Source organism: Equus asinus, chromosome 6, assembly GCF_041296235.1.
Source record: "Equus asinus isolate D_3611 breed Donkey chromosome 6, EquAss-T2T_v2, whole genome shotgun sequence".
Lineage (NCBI taxonomy): Eukaryota > Metazoa > Chordata > Mammalia > Perissodactyla > Equidae > Equus > Equus asinus.
In genome coordinates this window covers 9,040,536-9,068,001 of record NC_091795.1, presented here as the reverse complement: position 1 = coordinate 9,068,001, position 27,466 = coordinate 9,040,536, and the positions used below count along the sequence as shown (strand labels likewise).

Below are 27,466 nucleotides of genomic sequence, written 5' to 3'. Positions count from 1 at the left end.
TTGCAGTGAACTCAGGCGCTCATCTGCCACCTGAGTCTCAGCTCCAGAAAGGGGAGCAGGGATCTCCGCGAGCTACACGCTGCCAGTGCTGCTGGCTTTTGTTGGCTGAGTGGGGCCAGGCATGGAGGAGCTGGACACTTGGTTAGGTGCTTGGGAACAGAGTGGAGACGTGTGTACTGGGGCCTCTGCCTCGCTCTTGTCTTTCTAGAAGCGAGCATACGGCTCCCAGGGAGCCCCGTCAGTCAGTGCTGCTGGCTGCTCAGGGAGGGAGCCACCACCTGGGTGGAGGGGTGGCCTGGGCTTCTGGTGCTGGAAGCTCCCCGGGATTCAGATGTGTTGGTGCAGGGGAGCACCGCTCGTGTAAACGCTTTCATCAAAACCGTTCCCAAACCTGGTTCCTCCTCAGAAGCCGGGAGGGACTTTTGAAAACAGACCCCGGGCCCAGTCCCCACCCCAGGAATTACATGTTGGGAAGCCTGCACTTTGTTGCTTTATTTTAAAGCTTCTTCCAAGTCATACTGATCAGCCAGTTTGGAAACTGCTGACCTGGACCCTGGATTTTAAATCCTCTGCCACCTGGAGAGAGAGAGGCTGGTTTGGGATAGAGAGCACAGGAGAGGTAAGGAGAGAGGGGGAGGCGAGTGTCAGCACGCGTGTTCCTGTGTCCTAGATGTGCCTCACTCACGTTTGTGCGAGGTCACCCCTGTGTGCTCTCTGAGCTGTGCGTTTTCCTGGAGGAGTCACCAGGATGCTCAGGCCCCGCTCGGGACCAACCTGGAGTGGGCTCAAGGGACCGGCCTGGGCATCTGTATGTTTACATTGGTCTCCTTAAAGGTACCTTCTCCTCCAAGGTCCTCCGTGGGAGGATTTTCCTATAGTCACACTTTAGATAATTCACGAGACTTAAAAAAAATTCCATTCTGTGACTAATTACAGTGTTTATTGGCCGTACTGATTTCTGATCCTTACAGTGAGCTCACCCTCAAGGGAGACTCGTCTTATGCACAGAAATCTAACAAAATATAATGAGGAAACAGTGCAGGGCGTTGTGGTGCTTTAGAACATACCAGAAAAGGAGTGCCAATACTTTCTCTCCATGCCTTGTGTTCTCTGCTTTGGAGATTCCAGCTTGGGAGGGTGAGTTCCTGGAAGACAGGGCTCAGGGTTAGTGGAGAAATCGCATAGCAGTGTATATTGTTTTGTGCAAAAGGGAAATAATTTCTCTTCTTTTAGGGATTTTTACAGAGCCTTACTTTTGCCTGGCAGGGCCAATATCTGGGTCACCTGCAGAGCACAGAAGGATGTGAAATAATTGTTACTTTACAAAGGCGACATGCATAAAGTGAGCCCTTCTCTGTCACTTACATCACATCCTGAAGATGTTTGCAGTGTTCCACAGCCAGACCTCCTAGTCCTCAGGATCGAAGTCCCTTATATCTTAGCATCCTGATGGTCAGGACTGGGGCTCCGGCACTGCAAGATCCCAGCAGATCTTCTGATTAACCAGTGATTGCATTGTGTCCTTTACGAGCTTGGGGCTAAGGTGTCCTGTGTCCCTTGAAGGCTGACCCCAGGAGGCCCAGTTCTGTCCCCGTGCAGATGACATTTGTGGGGAGGCCTGTCATGTTGACTGTCTCAGGAATGGAAAACTTATCAGGCTGGTGTATAGAATATCTGATCACTCAGGTTTTTTTCTGCAAAAATATAACTAATAAACCAGAAAATTCTTATTCTCAAATTAGAGCCAGGTTCGATTACCCGGTAAAGGGTTCTGAACTCCTTTGAGCAGTCCTGGGCCCCTGGGTTTGGGCCCTTTCGGACCTGTCTCCACAGTCCCCTCCATTCCAGCACAGATCTGACTTTGCCTCTGAGCGGCTTCTCTGTCTCCCCATCACACCCTGGCACACTTTAGAGACACTATATGCGTGTTCGTGTATGTGTGTCTGTGTATGTGTTGACACTGGAAGGGTGGAGAAGATACTCCACGTGGCGTGAATCATCGTCAGAAGATGGCAGGAGGATCTATATTAATATCAGATAATATACATTTCAGAGTAAAGACAATCCCCAGGTGCAGAGACCCACTCAGGAGTCCACGTTACGTTTAGTTGTCGTGGGACCTTAGGCTGTGAGGTTTTCAGACTTTTCCGGGTTTGATGACTGTGAAAGTTGGAGGAGGCCTTGTCAGGTGTTCCTCAGACGGCATTTGTCTGATGTTTTTCTCATCTTTAGACTGCTGTTATGGGTTGGGGAGGAAGACCCTGGAGGCAAAGAGCTGTTTTCATCGCATCCTATCCAGGGCATGTACTGTCCATCTCACTTACCGCTGTGGTGCTGGCTGCGGTCACCTGGCCGAGGCCCCGTGTGTCAGCTTTCTCCCCTTCTCATGCTGTCCTCTCTGGAAGGAAGTCTAAGCACAGCCCACGCTTAGGGCTGGGGAGTTACACTCCACCTCCTTGAGGGGGAGTGGCTACATAATTTGTTTACGATTCTTCTGGGGAAATTTGTCTCTTCTCCCCCATTTATTTATTTACTCATTCATTCCCTTGCTTGCTTTTTTTTTTTTTTTTTTTTTGCTGAGGAAGATTCACCTTGAGCTAACATCTGTGCCGATCTTCCTCTCTTTTATGTGGTATGCTGCCATAGTGTGGCTGATGAGTGGTGTAGGTCTGCCTGGAACCCCAACCTAGGCTGCTGAAGCAGAGTACACCGAACTTAACCACTACACCACGGGGCTGGCCTCCCCCTTGCTTTTTAAAGTTAGCTTCACCACATGCATGTGTAAGCCTAGACAGCATTGTTCAGTTTGGTCGTGTTAGGGCTTTGTGAAAATGGAACTGTGGAGGATGTAGTCCTTTGGCTTTTCTACTCAGCATGGTTTCTGAGAATCGTCTGTGTACTTTGGGGAGGCTTTCTTCCCTCTCACTGCTGAGTGATGCTGAGGGATGTGGCTGTCACCCATGTCTCCCTCTTCCTGTTGGTTCAGTGATGGATTTCTCTTCGTCACCTGTTGTAAGCAGAGCTGCTCGGAGCCCTGTTGTGCAGGTCCCCTGACACACAAGTGCTGGCATTTCTCTGCTGCCTGTAACTCGACGTGGCATTGCTGCCTGGGACAGGGTGTCAGTGTTCAGCTGCACAAGATAATTCCAAATTGTCTTCCAAAGTGGTTATTCCTTCTTACTCTCTCCAGCAGAATATGAGCATTCCCATTGCTTCACAGCCTTCCTAACACTATCAGCTTTTTTCGTTTTTATCCCTTTAGGGTAGAATGGTATCTTACTGTGATCTCAAATTAGGAAGAGGATCGAGCTTTTTTTTGTGCTTACTCACCATTTGTACTGCCCTTCTGTACAATGACCGTGTCTTTTACTTGCTTTTCAATTGAGTGTTGGTCTTTTTCTTCTTGAATTGTAACAGTTTTTTATATATTCTGGATACCAGTCCTTTGTCATTATATGTACTGCTTACAATGGTTTCTTTACAAGTATATATCATCATATTTTGATCTATGAAAATGAATAATTCCTACTTGAGAATCCAGACGTTCTTTTAACTGGAAGAGAGTCTTTTTCTGTGCCAACAATGGATACCACTCTATAAACTTTAATGCTTTCATGTAAAAGGGAATGTGGTGTTCTCACAGCTTTGCTGAGAGGGCCATATCCATTTTGTGTTGTTTCGGTGTTCAACACGTATTTTTAAATTTTGAGGTTGAAAAACATAAATACAAAGTTTTTGCATGCTGGAATTTTACTACCATACTTAAATTATATTTGCCACGTCTGTGATCTAGTCTTAGACTGTGCCTTCTCAGTAGTTTAATGAGCTTTGCTAAACTTGTGTCTTTCGTTATCTGTTGCTGCACTAATCAGTTGCTAGAAAGAGAGAGCAGATTCACTCTTCATTATTGATCTGCATTTCATGAATATTTATGTATATTCCATGTACTTTCACCCTTTTACTCAAAGTAGCTGAATAGTATAAAATTTAAATTTTTAATTGGAATTCTTCCCTGGCTTCCGTCGTGAGTTAAGAGCCCTTATTATGTAGAATAAGAATGACTGTATCAAAAGGTGAGATGGTTTTAGATGAAGCATCTTAAATTTGAATCTAGCGGCAATTCAGGACTTCGGTGTAGGACACACTAGCCCATCCGCGTCCTCTGTCCACGCGTGGATTCCTGTGGTGGACATGCCACCAGCAGCTGCTGATAAAGAGCGTCACAGGCCCTTCGCCCGCTCACTCCTTCCGGTACTTGCCAAGTGCCACACAGGCTCAGGCCTTGCTGAGCGTTCTGTTTACGAGGAGGCGAGGGCCTTGTCCTCACAGAATTACAGTCAGTGAGAGAAAATAGACAATCGATAAAAATATGTGTGAAGTTCTGGTAAGTGGCATGGAAAGAAGAAAACAGCAGGGGTGGCGGGGATGGTGGTGACGCAGAAGCTCTTCTAGGAAAGGTGGGCAGCTGGGCTTGGCAGAGAGCTGGGGTTCGTCAGGGACGAGAGAGGGAGAGTGGAGCACGGGAGGTGACACTGCATCACAGGCCTGAACGACGTGGAGGAACAGAGTTGTGCAGAGAGCTGTCTCAGGGAGGAGCATGTGAACAGCAGGGGCAGAGGCCTGAGGCAGGAGCTCACCTGGTTGTTCTGAGGAAGAGCGAGCTTGAGGAGCAGGCTGTGGTTTGGAGAAGGAGCCCAGAGTCAGGGCATTTTAGGCTTCGATTAAAGGCCTCGTGTGGCGGGAAGCTGCAGTGAGGTTTGGACGGAGGAGCGACACAAATCACCGGCCACTTTACGAGCATCATGGGGCTGCTGTTAGGGAAGCCAATTGGGAGTTGCACGGAGGGGTGGAAGCAAGGATCAGCTCAGAGAAAGTGACATAGTCCGGGCCAGGGCTGCTGCTGTCTTGGAGCAGGGCGGGGAGGGTGAGGTTGGTTGCAATCAGATGTATTTTGAAGGTGAGCCTGTAGGGTTTGCTGATGAAATGGGTGGAGTGTGAGAGACAGGAGTCTGTGGGATGGCTCTAAGATTTTGGGCCCGATGAGCAGCTGGGTGAATGGTTGTCATATATGTCATTTACTCAGAAGAGAGCTCTGTGGGAGACACAGGTTTTTGTTGTGGTTGTTCATTTGATTAGCTTTCTTTTGTTTTTGGTGGGGAGAATGAAGAGTTTTATGTGGACATGTGAAGTCTGAAGTGCACATGAGACCTCCAGACAGAGGTGTTCAGTAGGCAGCCGGGGAAACAAGTCTGGCATCCAGGGGAGAGAGCAGAGGTGGAGGCAACAGTTGGGAGCGATGTGCCTGTAGATGGCACTCAGAGCCAAGAGGGTAGATGGACTCGTCCAGGGAGCAAGTGGGCGGATGGTCGATGCCCCCAGACAGCCTGCTGCTCCTGCATCTCTAGATCAGAAGTACCAGCAGGAGCCAGCGAGGAGACCAAGGAAGAACAGTCAGAGAGGAAGGGAGAAAAGCAGGGCTGGGCGACTGCCTGGGAGCCCAGTGAAGGGCGTGTCCAAGAAATGGCTGCTGGACAGGGTCAGCTGTCATCGTGTAGGCAGGATGACATGGAAAAGAGAGAGGCTCATGACAGGTGGAGCGCAGGAATAACTGGAGGAGCAGGTTCCTGCGGGAGCCAGGAGGGGTGGAACCAGGGCACAGAGGAGGATGGGCTCAGAAGGTCGCCCAGATGCTTGCCAGGAGCAAAAGGGACAGCCGAGTGTTCACAGGCACGGGTAGATGTTGCCTTCTGATCGCCTCTGTTTTTCTCGGTGAAATGAGAGGCAGGGTCATTCCTCAACAGAGACTGTGAAGGGGAGGAGATATTAGTGGGTGGAGAAGATCTGAAGCAGCCCCCCACGGAGGGAGAGCAAGTTCACTTAGGACACAGAGTGTCCTGCCAGGCAGCACCAAGGGCTCGCGTGGGCCGCTGATCAGAGATATAACATGGGGCTGCTCTGCGGGTTGTGATTGCTGCTGCTGCACATTCGGCCATCCCGGGGCAGGTGTCCAGTAGCTGCTACCAGAGTTTGCTAAGTGCCCCCTTGGTGCTTTTGGTGCCACGTCAGACTCCTGATTTATAGCAACCGAGATTTCTTTAAGTGCTCCTGGCACGTGTTACTGAGTTTTGGCTCACCTAAGTCAAGGATAAAGGTAATTATGCTTGGGGAGCATGAGGTACGTACCGCAGACTGCAGGTGGGGTCAGGGACAGGGACGCCTGGCTGGGTTGGAGCGGATTAGTGAGGGTGGGGGATGGGACTGAGACTCGGGAAATAGGCTGCAGGAGAAATAGGTGGTCGAAAATGGTGACTGTGGTTATGGAGGGAGTGGGAATAGTCAGCAGGGCAGACACTGAGAAATAGGTTAGGGACCCAGCGAAAGGCGTTACTTAGAAAGCATTGCTTCGCAGGAGGGAAGGCTTGTTGAAATCAAATACCATCAGTCTCACAAAATAGCTTTTTTACTGTCTTCAGCAACACTGTGACCCAGGAGCTGGACTGGTCAGCACAGGAGAACTCTCATGTGTAAAATGTACAAACAATGGGATGTGTAAACCCGCCAGATTGACTTTAAGACTGGAGCAGAAGATACCCAGGATGAGCCTGGAGTATCTTGTGGTGCCAGAAAGTAAGGATGTGCTCATGACACCACACACACTCACAATGATGGGTTCTGTCAAAGGGACACAGGAGTCAACAGAAAGAGCTCCTAGTAGCGAAGTTAGAACAATTAGGAGCAACAGAAAAAATAAGTACTGGATTGTAGCCCACAGTGTAGAATAAATATCCTGAAGCACATACTGATATAAATAAATGGTTGAATAAATTAAAAAACACGGGAGGAGAGACAAATCTCCCATGCGGATTTCCAAATAATTTCTGAGCTATTCCTCCTCGAGGGGGTGGAGCATAACTCCCCACTCTTGGAGTGTGGGCTGTGCTTAGAGACTTCCTTCCAAAAAGCACAGGATGGAAAAAGGGAAAGAATGACTTGACAGTGGAGAAACCCACAGGCACTGTCTCAGCCAGGGAGTTGAGGCCCACACCAACAGTGATGAGTCCTGGCCATGCTGTGGCCTTGGTGTGATGCAGTGACAGTGACACTTTACCCTGTGGTCTTTCCCCCAAACTCATGCCCCCAGTCTGATGAGGAGAAAAAGATCAGACGAGTCCCAGCTGAGGAGTATTCTACAAAACAGCTGACAGCGTTCCTCAAAACTGTAAAGGCACCAACACAAGCAGAGTCTGAGGAACTGTCGCAGCTGAGAGGAGCCCTAGGAGCTACGGCAACTAAACGGGATGTGGTCTTTGGAGGAGCTCCTGGAATAGAAAAAGGACGTTAGGGAAAAATTAAGGACATCTGAATAAAATATGGACTCTGGTTAATGGAATACTAGTTGTGTACTAGCATTTCACATAGTACAGTGAGTTGCTTGGTGATTAACTCCTAAAAACTGGTTGATAAACTCAAATTTTAAGGCATTTTTGTTCTGTGGTTTAATTTTGGGGGCTGGCTGATCCTGGCAGTAAGGATAAATTAATAGTAGATACTCACTGTATAAGACGGGGAGAGGGGTGAGCAGAAACCCCAGATTTATTATAAAGTAGTGTAACTTGTTTTTAAGTTGAGAATTGCCATCCACGAACAAATCCTGCTGAGGATCCATTAAAAAGAAGGCTCTCTTAGGAAAGTAGGTGTGCCTCACACCCAGTAGGATGGCTCCTATCAAGGAAACAGAAAATAAGAGTTGGTGAGGATGTGGAGCACTTAGAACGCTTGTGCACTGCTCGTGGGAATGTAACAAGTTGCAGCTGTTGTGGAAAACAGTAAGGCAGTTCCTCAGAAAATTAAAACTAGAATCACCATATGACCAGCAATCCCACTTTGGGTGGAGACCCCACAGAATTGAAGGCAGGGTCTCGAAGAGGTGTTTGCACACCTGTCTTCATAGCAGCAATATCCACAGTAGCCAAGAGACGGAAGTAACCCACGTGTCCGTCGATGGGTGCATGGATAAACAATGTATTGTCTATACATACAGTAGAATATTATTCAGGCTTAAAAAGGAAGGAAATTCTGACACATGCTACAGTATGGATGAACCTTGAGGACATTATGCTAAGAGAAATAAGCCAGACCCAGAAGGACAAGCACTGTATGATTCTACTTATCTGAGATCCCTAGAGTAGTCAAATTCGTAGAGACAGAAAGTAGAGTTGTGGTTGCCAGGGGAGCAGGCTGGGAGTTAGTGTAATGGGTACAGAGTGTCAGTTTTAGAAGATGAAAAGTTTCTGGAGGTGGATGGCAGTGCTGGTTGTGCAACAGTATAAATGTACTTTATGCCACTCAACTGTGTACTTAAAAATGGTTAAAATGGTAAATTTTATGTTTATTTTGCCACAATTTAAACAAAGAAATCATGGGGTATATTGTGTGCTTGAGCTTCTGCTAATACGTACTGTAATCACTCTTTAAAAAGTGGTGAATGCTCCTCTGAGGTCACGGAATATGTCCAGTCGGCTGGTGGAATTGCCAGTGTGCAGTGGACCCCACAGCCCAAGAAATAGAGACCTGGGAACGAGAGCCCTACAGCCAGCAGTGGGAAGTGAGCGCACTTGCAGAGCTCCAGGGGCAGGACAGGGGCCAGGAGGACTGGGGAGGAGCAGGCGGCAGAGGAGGAGAAGGAAAAGCCAACAGTCGCCCATCATGGGTACTTGAGTATCTGTTTTCACTGGTTGGTTCTCTGGAACAAGTCTTTGTTCATCAACAAATACTTTAAATTTATATTTTGGTAGTACTTGAGTACAGCTCCTTATCTGTAAGATATATTCTAGTAGATACCATAGACACAAGAAAATCCTCTCTAGGCTGAATAAAAGCAGATGTCATTAGTACTGGTCACGGTGGGAGCTGGGATGTACCCAAGACTCACTGGGGTCTGTTTGTGGAACTTCCTAAATAGAATTCACAGTGTATGGCATCCCAATTTTATGGCGCTAGCTTTGAGTGTTAGTTGTCTTGTTATTTTAAATTTTCTCTCTCTTTTTAAATGACGCTGTCATAATCTAAAGCAAATGCATTTTTGAATCCCTGAGAAAGCTGCATTCAAGTCCTGCGAGTCTTGTCATTTGGCGTTACGTGGGTGTAGGTAGAGCAGGACTGTCTAACATTTATGCAGCGTGGACCGGGTATTGCCTGTGTCCTGTGGATTGTGTCATTTCATCCTACCTCGTCTACAAACCCAGAAGTGGAGGTCATATAGGTTAAGCAGTTTCCCCCGAAGTCACCTGCCTGGTTGGTGCTGAGTCTGGATTTCGAACCCTGGCCTTCTCCCTGAACGGAGAGGAGCATTCATGGAAATGGGTCACATCGGTGGCCACAACGGAAACCTTTGCAGACTCGAAGACGTCGTGACTTTACAGGCCGCAGGCTTTGATTATTATCCAGTGTTAGAAAACATGTCATAGAAACACCCTGTCCAGAACTCCCTGTGGAGCAGAGGTCGTAGGTCTCAGTGACTTGGACGCCTCTGCCCTGCACCATCAGCCGCGCTTAGTGGGAGCGGCTGCAGGGAGGCCACAGTCTGCTTGGGAGAGAGCGGTCCTGACCGGCCTGCCCGTGACGCTCCCCCCGGGGAAAGACCCAGGGGAACCGAGCTCTTCCACCCTGTGTTCTGGAGTCGGGAAACTTTTACCTTCAACTAATCTAGCCTTCCTTTACCCTCCTCTAAGGAAATGTTAGAAGACCAACAAGACCCTTCCCAGATCATTCTTGGAAGGTTGGAGCTCCTGCTGTTTTCTCTTACCAATTTATCAAAATGAAATTGAAATTCAGTTCTTGTTTATCAGCATCTGCCTTACCCTGGGGACTTCTTTTTTTAGCCATGCTGCAAAATTCTGCTGCCAAGGAGCACTAGTGGGTGGTAGAGGATGCTAGGTAAAGCCCGGGCTTTGTGATAAGACCGTTCCAGTGGGTTTGAAGCCCAGCTCAGGCGCACTCAGCCTGTGGACCGGGATGAGTTATTTAGTGTCTCTGAGCCCCAGTCTCATCATCCATTAAGCCTATCTGTAGATCATCTCTGCCTCAGAGGGCGCTGTAAGCATCAGATGAGCCCACACGTAGGAGACAGCCTGGTGCGGGGACGAGGGGAGTGTCAGTGGCTCGTAGGGTAACCGTGCCTGCTCACCTCGAAGATGGCAGCTTGTGCTATGGCCGCTCCCTCGCTATGGAAGAAGGTGGGTTGGGCTGAGCTGTGTTGTTTATTTTCTCTCTTACATGGAATGTATTTTTGTGCCGCCGCGAAATAGTAAGACCTTGACTCTTGTCACAGCTTAATTAGCTTACTGAGAGTTGGAACAGCCACTAGATTCCATATTGTGTCCTACTTAAAGTTGAGGTGTATGAGCTGTAATTAGTGAGACTGCTTGTAAAAAGCCACCAACTGGCCTTTCTGTTCCCCATAGGAGACCACAGGTTCCTGCCAACTCCTGTCAGGTTAGTTGGCATCTGGTAAGTCGCTTATCTACAACACAACTTGAAACTTTAATAAAGAACTTAGAAGGCATTTTAGTTACTCCCAAGACTGTTTCTTTGAGTAGGTCTCCTTAATGCAAATGTGCTATTTAAAAATATTTACAAATGTACACCAAGGGAGGGGAACATTGAGCTAAATGAGGGAAGACATGGAAAGTATTTCTTTTATGGACTGACCTTATCATAGTTACTGTCTTAGTTTCCTGTTGCTGCTGTAGCAATTGCCACAAGCACGGAGGTTTAAAACAACACAGGTCTACTGTCACAGTTCAAGAGGGTCCCACACGGGTCTCACAGGACTAAAATCAAGGTGTTGGTGGGGCCGCATTCCTCCTGAGGCTCTGGGGAGAATCTGTTCCTTGCCTTTTCCAGCCTCCAGAGGCCACCCACCTCCCTTCCCCGGCTTGTGGCCTCTTCCTCCATCTTCAAATGCAGCAATACAGCATCTCTGTGTCTCGGACTCTTCTGCCGCCGTCTCCTGCTTGTAAGGCCCTATGTGATACATCGGGCCCACCTAGATAATCCGGGATCATCTCTTCATCTCACAATGAGCTGATGGGCACCCTTAATGGCCCTTTGCCATGTACTCTGACATATTCACAGGTTCTGGCTTCTAGGATGTGGCCGTCTTTGGGGGGCCGTTACTCTTCCTACCATGTCTACTGAAAGCCTGTGTTTGAGTGAGTTTCCGTAATAATTGGTTGACTGCATTGAAGGTGTGAGATATTACAAAGAAAAGAATCCTTAAGACCCATGGTGAAGTGGATTATTATTTGAGTAATTCAGGCTGTATGTTGAAAGTTAGCATAAGAATGACAGGTTTTTTTTGTGTGTAGTCTTAATTTCTTTTCCTACCTGGTTACTCTCTAAACCATTATTTGCTCATAGACACATAGATTTTTATATGTCTGTATCCACATGTGCACATATGAATTTTTCTGAAATTCCAAGTTAATATCCTAGAGGTGAAATGTTACATCTGTTTTGTCTGTCTCCCCATCTTTCCATCTATATGTTTTGAATTGAGTTCCAGAAATCATATTCCATCCACGGAAGGTTATATTGTAAAGTGGGACCGGCAGCTTTTAAAGCTGTGGGACCTGTCTGTTCTGTGGCGGGCTACGTTGGTTAGTCACTAGAAGGGTGAATGAGGCAGATGTATACTAACCTTCAGTTGTCAGTCTGCCTTATCCTTGAGTTTCCCATTAACCCAGGTGGCTGAAGCCTCAGCAGCCCCTGTCAGCACACGATAGGGCCTCCCAGACAAAAAGAGGTGAACAGGTAATCTGAGGTGGTGCCAAGTGCCATTCAGGGAGTAAAGTGAGAGGCTGAACACTAAGTGACCTCTGAGGGGAGAGGCCAGGACAACGATCTTAGATAGGAGGTCAGGGGAGGTGTCTCTGAGCAGGTGTTCCTGTGCCTAGGGCTTGAATCACAAGTGAGCAGACACCGGTCTGTCTTGCTCACCAAGGAACCTGGTGGCTTGAAAGAATGCTGCATAGCCAGTGCCTACTAACTCCTGATTCAGGAAGGGAAGGGTCACTGGACCATTGCCCCACCGTACACTTACAGAGTGTGCTGCAGTGTCCACAGGGTTTTAATTATGGCCAGAGTTCCCGTTCTTGCGTCTCTTCTGTGCTGGGCAGGTGCTCAGGGCTTTCTTCACAAGCTCCTAGGTGAGGTTCTGTTACAGAACAGCAGCTGGGCCGAGGTGGCATGGCAGGACTCTAGCCCGGGTCTGCATGACACGAAAGCCCGCCCTCTTAAACACCACATCGTCATGGTTCTCCTGAGCGTCAGAAGCGTCTCGTGCAGCTGGGCAGGTGCTGTTATTCCTCTTTTACTGAAGAAGGTGAAGTCCAAGGTGGACGTGCAGATGGTTCATTTAAGCTTAGAATCCCAGGCTCTTGACCAAGTGGTCCAGCTCAGTCCCTGAGAGCCCTTTGGAAATGTCTGTGACCACTCTGGGGGTGTAGGAACCCTGGCCATCATGAGGAGTATGTAACCCAGCAAGATGCAGTTAACAGGATCATTTTTAGAAAGAAAATGGGGTCCTAGAATAGGATCGCTGTTATTTTAGGAGTTAGTGAAGACTGTTCAGCCAAAGAAGCAAAGAAGTTTTTATAGCTGTTTTAGTTTGTTTGGCTTTTTTTTAATCTTCTCCCACCTAAGACTTGAAAAAGCAGCTGGGCTCGTTCGGTTCTTCTTCAGTCTAACTTGGGGTTCTTGCTGAGCTCTGTTGTTGAGCGGTCGCGCGACATCTAAGATACAGTTGGGCTCTCTAATGCCAGATTTGTGGCCCTTCTTTCTGCTAGCTAGACCCAGGTGATAACTAGCTGCAGTGAATGAAGGCTAAAATGAGATTTCCTTGAAGTGCCTAAGCTGGAGTGATAAACGTGTGTTACTCTTTGCGTCTGAGCTTCATAATTCTATCAGACTAAATCAGAATACCATCTCTGACTTAAAATTTCAGTAGTCAGAATGTACTTTTTCAGACTTTCTTCTGTTAGGGCTTTGCCATATAAGAAATTTAAGTCAGTTTGTATGTCTGATTTTATTGTGGAATGATCTTGATTCTTCTCCAGTCTCTTCCTATTCCAGTCCATCCTGTGGACTCCAGTCCTATGCCAGTCATGCCATAGGAAATCACTCTTAACTGAAAATAATGTGTGCTTCTCTTGGGCACCTAAGAAACAGTTTCCCAAACCCTCAGGGGTGGAATCTCAACTCTTGCCCAGCATGCAGATCTATAGAATGGGCCTCCAGCCGGCCTTTCCAACTGTTTTGGCAAAGAGAAGAAAGATCAGACAACTCTAGAAATACTGGGTCATGGAGTGGGGTCGGGGAAGGGTACCTTACTTCACACTCAAACGGCTTAGAAAGGAGAAAACGTCCTGAAATACGTATCCTGTTTACTTTTCATTTTATTTTATTTTATTTTTTGGAGGAAAGTTAGTCCTGAGCCAATATCCGCAGCCAATCCTCCTCTTTTTGCTGAGGAAGACTGGCGCTGAGCTTACTCCTGTGCCCATCTTCCTCTGTTTTATATGTGGGACGCCTGCCACAGCATGCCTTGACAAGCAATGAGTAGGTCCGCACCCAGGATCCGAACCAGCAAACCCCGGGTCACCGGAGTGAGAGGTGCAAACTTAACGGCTGCACCACCGGGCCCGCCCCTACTTTTCATTTTAGATGATTCTCCGGTGTCATTTATTCTTCATTCTTCTACTCACCACCGCTCTTGCTCACACCTTTCTGGCCTGGATTGCCCTCCTCCAACTGTGTCGCCCCCCCAGATCCTTCCTACCCATCTTTCAAGCCTGAACTCAGCCTCCTTTTCTCCTTCCCCACCTCCCAGTTACTGGTCCTTTCAGCTCCCTGCCGTGTTGAGTGGTAGAGTTCGCTGAAGTGAGGCGGTTGTTGATTGCCTCGCCTTTTAAAGCTTCATAAGTCAATTACGATAGGTTTAAAACCCATTGCAACCGCCAAAACCTGTGTTTCCTAGGTGCATTTATTGTTGGTGCTGTGAAGTGGAGTCTGACTCCCAGGACCCTGTGGGCAGCAGAGCGGAACCCTGCCTGGTTTTTCTGCACCGTCCTCTCCCCTTCTGGTGCTGTATCAGACGTGCTCCGCTGCTGTTCACAGGGTTTTCGTGGCCAGTTTTTTGGAGGTGGGTGGCCAGGTCCTTCTTCCTTGTCTGTCTAGTCTGTCAGCTCTGCTGAAACCTGTCCACCGTGGGTGACCCTGCTGGTATTTGAAATACTGGTGGCAGAGCTTTCAACAGCACAGCCACACGCAGTTGCCACCGTGTGACAACCGACAGGCAGGTGGTGTGGTTCCCTGACTGTGACGTGAACCTGGGCCTGAACCTGGGCCGTGGTGCTGAGCGCGCCGGATCTCAACCACTGGCCCACCGGGGCTGGCTTCCTCGGTGCATCGGAACTTTTTATTTTCACCTGTCCTAGGGTCCTAGATTTCCTGGGTTGGAATAAGCCTGTCAAAATACAGACTGCATGTTATACCCTCACCCCCCCTAGAAGCAAGCACAGATTTGGGAGCTGACAGACCTGGGCTCCTGACTCTGTCATTTAACACGTCACTGATCTCTGCGCTACTCAGTCTCTGAAGGACGCATCCCTGAAAGGTGGGTGTTCTGGATGAAGTGCGCTGGCGTGTGTCAGCTGCCTGTCCCGCACTCAGGGTTGACTTCCTGCACCAGCGTTCCGTTTCCACTGGTGTGAGGTCAGCTGCCCCAGGAAAAGCCGCTGTGAGGAGGCGTTGTGACCCGGCTCCCTCTCGTGGGCGTTCCCCGCCCAGGCCTGTCAGAGTCACCTGGCGAGCTGTGGAGTTGCTGACTCTCAGGCGTCCGTCCTGGGGATTCTGATACCACTGATCTGTGCTGGAGCCGGGCGCTGGCATTTTCTTAAGCTGCCATGTGATGTTCCGTGTGCATGGAAACCAGCTCCTTCCTTCACTGCTGATCATGCAGCTAGGTCATGCAGAAAATTAATACGTTGCTTTGATTGGTCTTAAATGATAGGCTGTTCTTATTAAAAACTCTTGAAAATTGTGTAATTAAGAAACAAACCTGATATTCAAGTGGAATATTCTCTGAGCCCTATTCCTGTTATTGTTCTCATTGTTATTAAAAAAGGAAAACTGGCTTTATGACTTTCAAAAGTCTAACCTGATGGAAAGGTCAGGATAGAGAGATACATGGTGTGGACTTGAGATTTTCTGAAAATAGAGAACAAAATTGTCTGCAGTTTGGAAATGAGCTTTGTGTAAATGCTGTCGTCTTCGACGTTGTATACATTATGCATGAGGTTTATTCAATACTTCCTCCTTCCCGAAAGGTGTGTTATCTCTAAATTTGGAAATTAATTCATGAAAGGAGAGAGCGTGTATTATTTATAAATTTTTGAGCATCTAGTAGAAAGTGTCATATTATTTAAAAATCGTATTCCTGCTTCTGTGGAGTCAGTGTCCCTCGGTCCCCTCTATAATCCTGAAGCCGTCTCTGTGAAGCAGTGGGAACTCCGCTCTGTCAGAGAGGAGGGGAGGCTTAGTCAAGAGTCTTTCCATTATTCTTTTCTTCCTAGTTTTCAGGAAACTTCTAGTCAGTTGAAGGACTGACTATTGAATTTTTCTGCTGAAAAAATACCCATCTTCTCCCTAAGAAGTCTGGAGCTGCCTCGGTAGTGATAACTGTGTCCATCTTAGTCGTACCTTTGCTGTTTGTCACTTCCAGAATTAATTAGTTACGTAATATATCTATTTGTTGTTGTTTTAATCAAGTTTTTCTTGTGGAGTAATTTTGTATTATGGTTCACTCTTGGCGTTGCACATTTGCTGGGTTTTGACAAATGTACGGTGACGTGTATCCGCTGTTGTAGGATCATCCAGAATAGCTGCCCTGCCCTGCAAACCCTGTGCTCTGCTTGCTCACCCTTCCTGCCCCCTCACTCTGGCAGCTATTCCTCTTTTTACTGTCTCCATAGTTCTGCCTTTTCTAGAATGTCATGTAGGGGAATTGTAAAAGAAGAAGTTATTCATGGCACGTGCGAGAACAGTCAGGCAGCCTTCATTCAGGGGACTGCTGCAGTTTGCGGTGGGAGAGAGAGGGGGCTCCTCTGCGACACACAAGAAGGACAAGTGGGAATTTACCACCACGGGGTGGAGTCGGGGACGAATGGAACGTCACGAGGAGGAAGCGTCAGAGGTGCGGGGAGGGCTCTGGCCAAACTGACCTAAAAGGCTTCTTCCTGAAGGCAGGCCTGTGAGCAAGCACCTTCTTGGTGGGGGTGGAGGATTCTGACTGAACCAGCTGAGCAGGATTCTTGCTAGAATTGGGCAACGGAAACATGGCCGTGGACGTACGAAAGGCGAGGACTAGTTTGGGAAGAGGATTCGGAGGAGCCTGACTAAAGTTTGGTCAAGGAGCGCGTCTGCGAAATCCGACAGTGGGTGCCTCTTCAGGTGGGCTTCTTTCACTCAGCTGTCTGCGTTCCAGGTTTCTGCATGGCTTTCAGGGCTTTCTAACTCATTTCTTTTCGTCGCTGAGTGATATTCCATTGTCTAGGTGTACCACAGTTTATCCATTCATCTACTGAAAGACATCTTAATTGCTTCCAGATTTTGGCAATGATGAATGAAGCTGCCATAAACAGCCATGTGCAGACTTCAAGAATAATTTTACATTTCAGAAAAGTTGCACAGATAGTACAAAGCATTCCTGTGTACCCTGTACTCAGTTTCTCCAGTGTTAACACCCTACGTAACCATGTTACATTTGTCATAACTAAGATTAACATTGGTACCTTACTATTAACTAGACTTCATTTGGATTTCACCAGTGTTCTCACTAATTTCCTTTTTCTATTTCAGGATCCAATCCAGGATACCACATTGCGTTAGTGCTACATTTATTTTAATTCTAATTTATGGGAATAGTTTGGGTGTGTTGTGTTCATTAAATATGTTCATAAAATTCAGCATATCCTGAAAATATGAATGCAAACATATCAACTATAAGGAGCAGATGTTACTTAATTACACGAACACATTCAATGAAGATAACGCTGTTTAGAATTTTTTGGAAGTTTTTGTGGGGGGCAGAGCATGCAAAATTCCTGATGTGTGAAATTGAGATTTGTTGTATAAGATTGCTGTTTCTAAACAAAATGGCTTGTTGAAAGAAGGTCATTTTAAGGTTGAGTATTTCAAGACCCAGGAGAAAACGGGTTGCTAAGTTGTAATAAAAGCTGTCAGTGTGTAATTTTTCAAGTTGATGCAAAGGATAAAGGGTTTGGTTGGTTCTCTAATGAGCGTCTCCAAATGTTTTGCTGGCAGAAGGACTCCATGAAAGATGACAGAAGAAGTTATTGTTATAGCAAAGTGGGACTACACAGCCCAACAGGACCAGGAGCTGGACATCAAGAAGAACGAACGCCTGTGGCTGCTGGACGACTCCAAGACGTGGTGGCGGGTGAGGAACGCAGCCAACAGGACGGGCTACGTGCCATCCAACTACGTGGAGAGGAAGAACAGCCTGAAGAAGGGCTCCCTCGTGAAGAACCTGAAGGACACACTAGGTGAGTGTGCAGTGCATCAGGACCCAGGTTGGAGCTGCGCTGCTCCCTGTGATGGAGGGCGAGGCAGCCTTGTGCTTTTTGAGAGGAGAGTGTTCATCTTTTTAGTTTGTGTTTAAAAAAAAAAAAATGTTTTAAATGTTGACATCTTTCTAGATATCTAGTTGACATCTTTCTTTTTTTAAATCTTTTAAAATTAAGAGATCAAGATGGAGAAATATCATGTTTGTCATTTCCTGGAGATTTTAGAGTTTGGAGTCTTATGTAAGTTGACAGTTCTGTGTGTTTCGCACCCCTGCACATGTTTCTGTCTCCTGGCATCAATATTCTAGAGGATCCTGAGATGAGGTTACCCCCTCCAAAACTGTCAATGGCTCTGCCTATGTCATTCCATCAAATCTTTTCTCTCTTGCAAAATCCTGTGCATTTATGCATAGAGAAGGAGATAGTGTAAAGCGCTTTGAACCCTGGGTGAATTTCTTCCCTCTCTTAAATTGATGACATTTCATACCATAGTCCTGCGCAGTGTTAGCTAAGGTGGCAACTGGGTGAGCACCAGTGTGATGTTGAGGCCGTCTAGGGTCACTGGGGTGGGGACAGCTGGGAGCTCAGCTCAGTCGGCTCCTTGTGTGGCTTTCCTCTCACAGGCCTTTCACTTCTCTGACATCTGGACTGGGGAAGGGCCACCTTGAAGCCCCTGAAGTTAATGGTGTCCAGTCTCACCTTTGTACGCATATCAGACTCACCTGCAGTAGTTACTGCTTCAGGTTATGTGAGAAAATAACTTCAGGAATTCTCCTTTCTGAAGTGACGAAACTGAGCTGCCATTTGAAGAAGCTCTTGTTGCCTCCTCCTGTGAGAGAATGTGGATTGGACCCGAGATTGCTGGTTATCACTTAAGAGTTTGCAATTGAAAATTGAAATAAGTCAATAGTATCATCACCTGTGTTACATATACTTGAGTTTTTCCTTTTTATTTCTAACAAGAGCATTTGTGTCATTTTGAGGGGAGGGGAAGAGGTGGGAAACTGAAAAATTATACACTGAGTGTAACGGGTGTTGCAAAATATTCATCTTTCATTTTATGCACTGAAGTCTGCTCTTTTCAGAACCATTTAAAGTCTTCATTTATTGGGTAGGACTTTTGTGTTGCGGATTAGGTTATTTCCATGATTTGGAGAGAGAAGTGGGACTCAGATCTGTGTATGAATCACCCCAGCTCACCAGCTATTGTAGATTCTGAGTCTGATGTAGAAATTCCATTTTTCATGAGCAATCTGATTCTTTTTCCGCTAAACTGACCCCTTTATCTTTTTTTCCCAAGCAAGTCCCTTGAAAGAAACATTGTTGTCCTATACTTATAACTCGTAATTAACTGTGTTGAAGAAATACGGATAGCATGAATAGATAAATATGTTGAGTGTCCTGAGCTTAATTTGATTTATTTTTTCCAATTTCAGCCTCTTACCCACCAAAGTACCTTTTTTTGGAGATGCTAAGTATTTTTGACTTGTTTTATCATCTTATCCATTTTTTAAAAATATATTCTCAAGATTCTAGTAAAGAACAAAATACCCAGAAATTGAATGAAATGCTGGGAGGTAAAATAAGCACTATGAATTGTCTAGAAATTCCCTTGAGTAGCTTGTCGTTGTTTGTCTTCAGTTTTAGAAGGTGAGAAGACAGAGCCTCGGCTGGAACTCCTCCCCACTTCTTTCACCCAGAGGCTGATGTTTTCTCCAGCTGTGGTCAGCTCAGTGTGCCCGTGTGCCTGGGCCCTTGGAAGGAGAGGAGGCTCAGCCAGCCATGCTCGGGCTGGCTGCCGGGCCCGCCCCTGACAGATGGCCACCAGCTCTGCTGGAACACTTCCCCTCCTAGAGCCAGCCAATTCCATTTTTGGAGAACACAGATTGTTAGAAAGCTCTTCCTTAAATAGAATCAAAGTTTGCTTTTCTTCAACTTTCTCCCCTTGGCTCCCATCGTGCCCTCGAGAGCTGCACTGTGCAAGGCGATCCTCTCCCATGGAATCAGTGGCAGCTCTCCTCCAAGCTTTGGTCTCAACTCAGGCACACGTGTCCTTGGAAACGTTTGTACTAAGCATTATATATTGTAAAAATACAAATAAAATGATGCTTTGAACATCCATAGCTGTCAGTAGCGGTTGGTATTCACAGTCTAGCCACAGTCTCTCGGGGGTCTGTATTCCTATCACCAAGGAGAGATGTCCCCCACTTTTTGTGTATCTTTCTGTTTTGATGTGTTTATCATACTCCGCCAAAGCCTTACTTTTGTTGGACAAAGAGAGAGCTTGTTATCTCAGCCTGGGTTTCCATTGCCCTCTTGAGCAGCGTCAGCGAGCAGGGAGGCACCCCGACAAGAAATCACCACGGCGAGTGGCTTCTTACTGCTCCACAGGCAGACTTGACATGGCCGCGCGGTCAGGAGGGAGGGTGAGAAAACAGTCCTCAGCACCTCCTGCCTGCCCTGGTCTCCATTGCTATGGAGACTGGAGCCAAGGCGTGCATGGCTTCTTGTTACACTGTTGTCACCAATGTGCTGTCAGTTACGGTGGGATTGCACGTCAGTCTTTAAGTGATCTCTGCTGCCTACAGGAAGGAGAGAAAACCAGATGAAAACTACTCCGCATCTGTTGACCTTCTAATAGCCACTTGTGGCATCATCCACAGTTGTAATTTTTACTGCTGTGGAAATCCGCCTTATTCCTAAGTCCATGCTGAGATTTCTCTGGCAGACACCTGATTTGGAATAAAATAGCACCGGACTCCTCAGCAAAGCCCGTGTTATCAGTGTGTGTCCACATCTCCGATCGCAGGTTGCTGGAACTCTGTAGGGCGCTGTCCTGCTTCCTTACGCTCACTTGCTGTGTTGAGGTTGGTGGTGAATTTAATCACGTGTCATCCTGTGGTAAAGTGACTTCCAGAAAGCAGTACCTTTGACAGGAAGGGCTCTCTGTTGAAAAAGGATTGACGTTCTTTCTTTTCCTTTAATAATTTATTATTAAATCATTTAATTATTAAGTTTTTAAATTATAATTGTGAGATGGGGAGACTGCTCGCAGGGAGGTATTTTTCAGAGATTTTCCTTCAGGCTACTGAAGAACTGTTTTTGTTACCACTTCATGATAGCAGCTGGAACCCGCCAAAGCCCCAAAGGGTCACTCTCCTCGGGTTAATTTAGGTCTAGGTGCTGACTTGGGTTGCCCAGAACAGTACAGTTCCATTTATAACCTGTTAGGAGCCTCCTCTGAGGGTTTGTTCCAAGGCCCATGGGTCCGTTGCTAACCACCTCCCTGTCGTCTGGAGCCGGAGTGACCTGTCCCCCAGGGTTGCTCTTTCCTCACCTGTCCCAATGTGACCAGACGGGAGGCCAGTTGGAAACCTGCCAGCGGTTAGCCCCGGGACTCCCACCTCTGTGACTCCAAGCCAGACCAGGAGCAGAGAGGCTGCCGAGAGGGCTGCCCAAAGGCCCGCCAACTGAAACCGCCTGCTGCTCGCTGCAGCTGCTGCCTTTGGACAGGGAGGAGTGGTTCCTGCGGGGGACGTTCACAAGCTTCTTAGAGGCATACCCTTGCTGATTGATTTTAGGGTGGTAGGTGACTTCCCCAAGAACGCGCTGCTAGTCACAGGTCTGCGGCAGACGTGAGACTTGAGCTCAGACTTGAGGTTTTTACTCTGCCACGTTGAATGTCAGCGTTTAGTAGGTGGGCGTTCGATCGGACTCCTTTGCAGACATCAGTTAGAATGTTGGAGGAAAATTCAGTGACACCAAGTTCTTTATTTTGGAGATGAAAGCTTACTAGCGAAATTTGAGTGGGGTCTGAGAGTTAGACAGTAATCATGTATCAACGTCAGCGTCCTGATTTTGATGGTTGTATTGGGGTTTCGGAGAGAATGCCCTGTTGTTGAAATACACAAGAAGTACTGAGGTAATGGAACGGCACACTGGCAGCTTACTCTCAGATGGCGCAGGGAAAATAATGTTCTTTGTGCTGTTCTTGTAACTTTTCTGTGCCTTAAAACGAACGGACAGACAGGAGTGGTTTAGCAACCACCGCAGGCTGTAGTTGGCTCGTAGCGGAGGAGACGTGACCCGCCCTATCTTGGCAGTTACGGTGTTTCATGCCTCAAATTTGGTACAGGCCTGTCAGTGATCAGTGTCACTGATCGAGATTGGTCCCAAACATGAGAATAACACCGTGCGTAAACGTGTCCAACCGATTCTTCATCAGAATGATTTCCCCTAGTCCTCGATTCAGAACTTTCTCTAATTATCCAGAGGGTTCTCTCCGTATCCCTAGCATGCGAGTGAGGAAATCCCGGCTTCTTGCTGCAGCAGCCCAGACTGTTTCAGCCAGTTCAGTGTATGCTTTTTAGTTATAACGGGAATAGGAGAGTGACAGTCAGAAATGATCTCCTGGGTTCCCACCTCTGTGGTTGTGTGGGATGGGAGGGAATTTGTGTGTAGACACCACAGGATTGTGGGTCTTTGCTGTGATTATAAATGTTCTCATCAGGTCTGAACCCCAGACAGGTGGCTCATTATAAATTAGGTGTGGGTCGTGAATGCCGCAGGCTGTGACTCTGGGAGCCTGGTCTGAGTCTGAGTTATCCCTTCCTCGCTCTGTCCCTTGGAAATCCCTTGTAAGCCCCTTCATTCCCTGCTGAGTGACCTTTGAAAACAACAGCCAAAGGCTGTGAAATAGGGATGCCCACGTTCTGGAGGGATCAGCACGGCGTAATAGGGTATGTTCAGATCAGCAGCGGGAGCCTGGCCAGACGTCCTTTCATCTGGTGGGATGTGAGGGTTAGTCCCTGACTTTCTGAAGCTTCTGATGTAACTGGGAAGTAACACCGGCACAGATCGACAGCCCGCAGTGGAACAGCACCACTGTCCCTGCCTGTCCTCTTGGAAACTGGGACTAGACTGTGCACGTCCAGCCTCTGTCCTGTCCTTCAGGAAGCAGTATAGCCTGGTAGTTAGGGGGGAGACTCTGGAGTCCTAGACCCCCGACGTTCAGATGCCGGCTTTGCCACACACTGGTTGAGTGGCTTTGGGCAAGCTGTTGAACTCCCTAAGCCTCAGCTGCATCATCTGTAAAATGAGTAAGCGACTACTTGTCTCATAAAATTGTTGAGAAGTGAATGAAGTCAATCATGTAAAGACTGCTCAGGGCTGAGCTGAGACTTATGAGAGGAGCTGGGGCTTCAGCTGAGGGAGGGAGAGCATGAGCAAAGATTTGGAGGCTGAACGCCAGAGGTGTGTGGAAGGACATTAAGTGAGCCAACCGGACTGGAGTGAGGGAGAGTGCTAGAGAGTCCTGAGTGACCCGGGTGCGCCTCACTGTGAAGGTCCTGAACACTAGGCCTGATGCCGTTTGAAAAGAGAACCCCCAAAGATTTCCCCAGAGTAGACAGAGGAGACAGGGCGCACAGAGTGTCCTGATCCTGGTCTTCAGGAGGGGACTGGAGAGGGCAGTCTGTCAGCAGCAGGCTGGGGGTGGGACCTCAGGTGACCCTGACAGCGTAAGTCCTGAGCTCAGCCAGGGGATGGAGGGTGACAGAGAGGAGGGGCTTTTGCAGGAACTCCCCGGGACTCTGCGCTTGACTGGTTGTGGAACAGCTAGAAGAAGTATTAGTCACCGATGACTCAAGGGTCTTGAGCCTGAATGAATGAGCCGCAGAACTAGAGAACTAGGAAGAGAAACTGGGCCATGGCGGGGAGACCTGTTGGAGTTTCAGTGATGGCAGGACACGAAGCAGAAATGTTCAGTAGGATGCTTCAGGAGACAGAAAATTCAGATTTCTTGTATAACGTACTATTTTTAAGTGAATTTTAGTTTTTAGACTTCTGCATAAATAATTCTATCTGGGACCTGCTGTGGAGACCAGACGTTTCTGGAGCAGCTTGTCACATACCTCAGCCAAGCTTTCAGTCTTTGTGTTGTATTGAGGATGGGTTCCAGACCGCTGGTCCCCGAGCCCTCCGCTGGCAGGAAGACCCACAGGTGGCCCCGTGGCAGCTGGTGCCCAGAGGCCCAAACGTTCCACAGCCAGCATTCCCTGTGCTCTCGACCGGCATTTCTTGCAGAAAAACGTGTCTGCCCACTCCCCAAAGCCAAACAAAAAGCTGATGAAGCAGAAAAATTCAGACCAAGACCCCAGAGCTGATTTTGTATGCGTTTCTGCAATGAGTGGACTGTAATACTTATTTCTCTGTGAGTGCCTGATTTGCACCAGATACTGTGCCAGCTGCCCGCGTACATCTTTGTTTAATCTTCACAGTACTCCTAAGAGGGAGGTAATAGTATCCTCATTTTTCACGTGAGAAAAATTGAAACTTGGAAGTTAAGTGATGTGCCCAAGGACACAGAGTGAGTGATGGGGTTGAAATTCAACCCAGGTCTGCCCGACTCCCGCCTCTGTCATTGTTGATCAGCCTGGGAACTGGGGACTCAGATTGGGGTGTGGGAGAACGAGACCTGCTGGGCGCTGGTCTTGGTGGATCCCTCCCTCCTGGGCCCCACCGCACGGCTGCTTCGGTTTCCACCACCCCCGCTGTAGCCCCTCAAATGTTAGGGGACCGGCTCCTTCACTGAGCACTGTTTTCTTCCCAACCCCCAGGGGTTCACTTATTGATGACTCTGCTGGTTCCTTAATGTTGAGGGGCGCAGGAGCCATTCATTAAAATGATTCAGAAGCCGACTGTCACGGGAACAGATCTTTGTTGTAAATTGATTTGTGTGTTGGCAGCAGTTTCGTCAGCAGCGGTCGTGCCCTGCACTGCTGCCTGCATACATCTCAGCCATCTGTGTGGTCCGCTTCTTTGCACGACACGGATTTCTGCACACAGGTATTCCTCAGAATCGTACTCTCTGAAATGCCTGTGTTTTATAAAACCATTCCTTTATGACAGGCATACTACAAAAATATTTGAAAAATGTAAAAAACTTACCTCACCTGTGATCTCATCACCCAGAAATAATCAGTGTGTCTGTAATCCTTTGTGTGTGTTTTCTCAGTATTCATGCACATATATAATCAGAGTCATCGCACAGATGACCTCTTGCTGTGGTCAGTACTGGCTGTCACAGTGCACTTGGTCCAGCAAATGTCAGGCTCTTTCTACAGGGTGCTGATCCCAGCACGTGCTGGGACGGGGACTGACCAGTGAGTTTGGGCGGACACTTCCTGACTCATCTTGGGTCGGGTGGCTCACTGTGTTTTGTATATTCTATAACATATATAAGAGGAGAAGCTGATTCTTCATGGTGCCTTTGTCTTAGAAATAGTTTGTTTTTCTGGGGTGACTGTTCTGCAAGAATAAGAATATTACTGCGAACCCTTCTGCATGTCACTGAAACATGCTTCCTAACCTGAGTCATTCTGCAAGCAGCCAGCCCTTCAGTTCACAGAAGGACCAGCCATACCACTCCCCTCAGCCTCCCCAGCATGCACTCACCTCTTCACGGCATTGAAGCAGGGACTCTGGGTTCTCAGAGCAGCTCCTGCCACCGCGGGCCTACTGCTTCAGTCTCTGTTGTGATATGACTCAAATATGACGTATCAGAATTTAGAATTCTCTAGAATTCTGCCTTACAAGATTGTTCACAATAGAAGTGACCTGCCAAATGTATTGCCCACGTAATATGGAAACTTCTATGGTGATTGTGGTGCCAGCCACCCAAAATAAACTTGGATTCGTTTTTGTATATCATAAGCTTCCAAGTATTTAGAACCGAAAATGTAGAACAACTCACAACAGATTAGTGGGAGAATAATTAGCAAATAGAGACAGTTTGTTAAAAGGATGCTAATGGGAGGAAAGCCGGGAGAGACCGTGGGAAATGAGGAGGGGTCTGTGCCCTGGAGAGCCAAGGAGAAGCAGGTGTGCATCATACACATGGTGTGTGAGTGGGTGTGGAGACCGGACTCTGTCCCCTGGGCTGGATGGGGCCCCCTCGTGTCCTGGGAAGGACAAGAACATGAGGTAAAGTGTCTCCCAGTTTGTTTCCCAGAAATTGGCATCTTGGTTCCTTCTTATTAAAATTTTTCTACTTTCATCACTTTTCTCAAGAACATGGAGAAAACCCCCTTTCCTGACTAGAGAGTCACTCAGGTGCGAGCCTTTGGTTTTAGAATAGAGAGCCGTGAAATAAAAGGGCCTCGGAACCAAAGTAGCAACTCCCTACCAGGTTTCTGACTGTGTTTCCCCATATGGCACGCTCTCTTTTTAGACCCTGTCCTTATGTCTCCAGTGCTCCCTCTCTGTTCCATTGTTGTGTCTGTCCGGGGGGCAGGCATGCTGTGCAGAGGACGCTGCTTTCCTGGCACGTGCTGCAGTGCACTGCTGGGCCCTGGACTGCGGTCAGGCCGGCCGAGGGGCCTCCTCTCCCACTGAGCCCGCTGCCCTGTGCTGGGGGGCGTGTAGAATGAAGCCCAGACCTCCATGGGACCCACCGTCTTCATGACCGGTGTCTGCCTTCTCCAAAGCAGCGTGTGACCCCGTTAGGCTTTCTGTCCATCTTTGCTAGGACAGTGGGGCACCTTTTTCGCTCCCTACTTGAAGGCCCAGTTTGCATTGATGAAGCATTCTCTCTGTGGCCATTCAGAGGGGCCCTCTTGTTGTAGATGCTTCTGACGCAGATAGCAGGGGTGAGGTGAGGCCTGCCCCCCAGGAACATTTTAGGGAAAAAACATAAGAACAGATATTTGCAAATCTCTGTTGAAAAAACACCCCCTGTTCCTTTCTCCACTTGATCCTGCGTTGTCCTCAACCAGAAAAGAAAACAAGGAGATGCTGTAATAACAGCAGTAAACACAATGAAGGCCGTCATTTGGGTGCTTGCTGTGCGCTGTCATTCCTCAGTTGGACCCTTGTAACGGCCCCACGAGTGTCGCTTCTGTCCTTATCTTACTGGTGAAGACGAGGCGTAGAGGTGTCACACATTGCCAGGGTCCAGAGCTAGTGGGCGTGGAAGCTTGGCTGGGAGCTCAGTCTGCAGGGTGTTCAGGGTGTTTGCCAAACACTTGCCACCAGCACAGCCCCTGTGAATGTGCTGTCCCTTTACTGGTTTTCATTTACTTATCCTATTTCGTTTTGCTAGGCAGGTATGGTCTTAGAAGGTTGCACGCATGCCGAACTTTCGCCGGCGGAGTCACACTTTAAGCAGCGCTTCAGAATGTCACATCTCCTCCTTGCCACGTCTCGTATACCCTTTCGCATATTCAAAAATGCTTGTGCTAATGGATTGGGTATATGTGTTGAGAGATACTAAATATGTATTTTGAATTAAAAATTATAATTTTTTTAGATTCTTTTCTTTGGCATCTGTGTTACCATTTGACTTTCACATTTGATAGAAAGCCCTATACTTCTAAACTATTTTTTTTCAGGCTTAAATATTGGGTCATCTTGTTTGCCTGCCTGCTCACAAATGAAGGGGCTCTCTTATGGCCAGGAATGGAAGGTCCAGTTCAGAGCCCTGGGCACATGGACCTGTGTGATAGTAGACCTTTTGCCCCTGACACCTCTCCCTCAGAGCTGGCTTCTGGCACGTATGCCCACTGAATCAGGGACCTTCTGGGCACAGGGATGGTGAATAGTTCCTTTGTCCCTCCTTCAACCGGCAACCCCCACCCAGCCAGTGTGGGTTCACCTCAGGGGTGGCAGCTCCCTTCCATCTTACAGGTCTCTTTCCTCCCTCCTGTCCTGGGCCACCTCTCTCCCCAAACTTGGGATTTTTGTATGGCACATGATAGAACTTTTCATTATAGGGAGGGGGTCAACACCTAAGGTGCACATGCCTAGAAATAATAAATCTG

At 47.8% G+C, this 27,466-nt stretch overlaps 1 protein-coding gene across 5 annotated transcripts in view; it reads left to right on the top strand.

Moving 5' to 3' along the window:
- NCK2 (NCK adaptor protein 2) overlaps positions 1-27,466 on the top strand; it is a 143,507-nt gene that overhangs the window by 86,002 nt on the left and 30,039 nt on the right. For 3 of the 5 annotated variants that reach the window (XM_070511538.1, XM_044773076.2, XM_070511539.1), the window contains exon 3: positions 17,386-17,627. In XM_070511538.1, the coding sequence (XP_070367639.1) occupies positions 17,402-17,627 (226 nt within the window). In that variant the 5' untranslated portion in view covers positions 17,386-17,401. Of the gene's footprint in view, positions 1-16,319; positions 16,513-17,385; positions 17,628-27,466 lie in introns of those variants that run through there. The other 2 variants (XM_044773079.2, XM_044773077.2) reach the window with 2 other exon arrangements.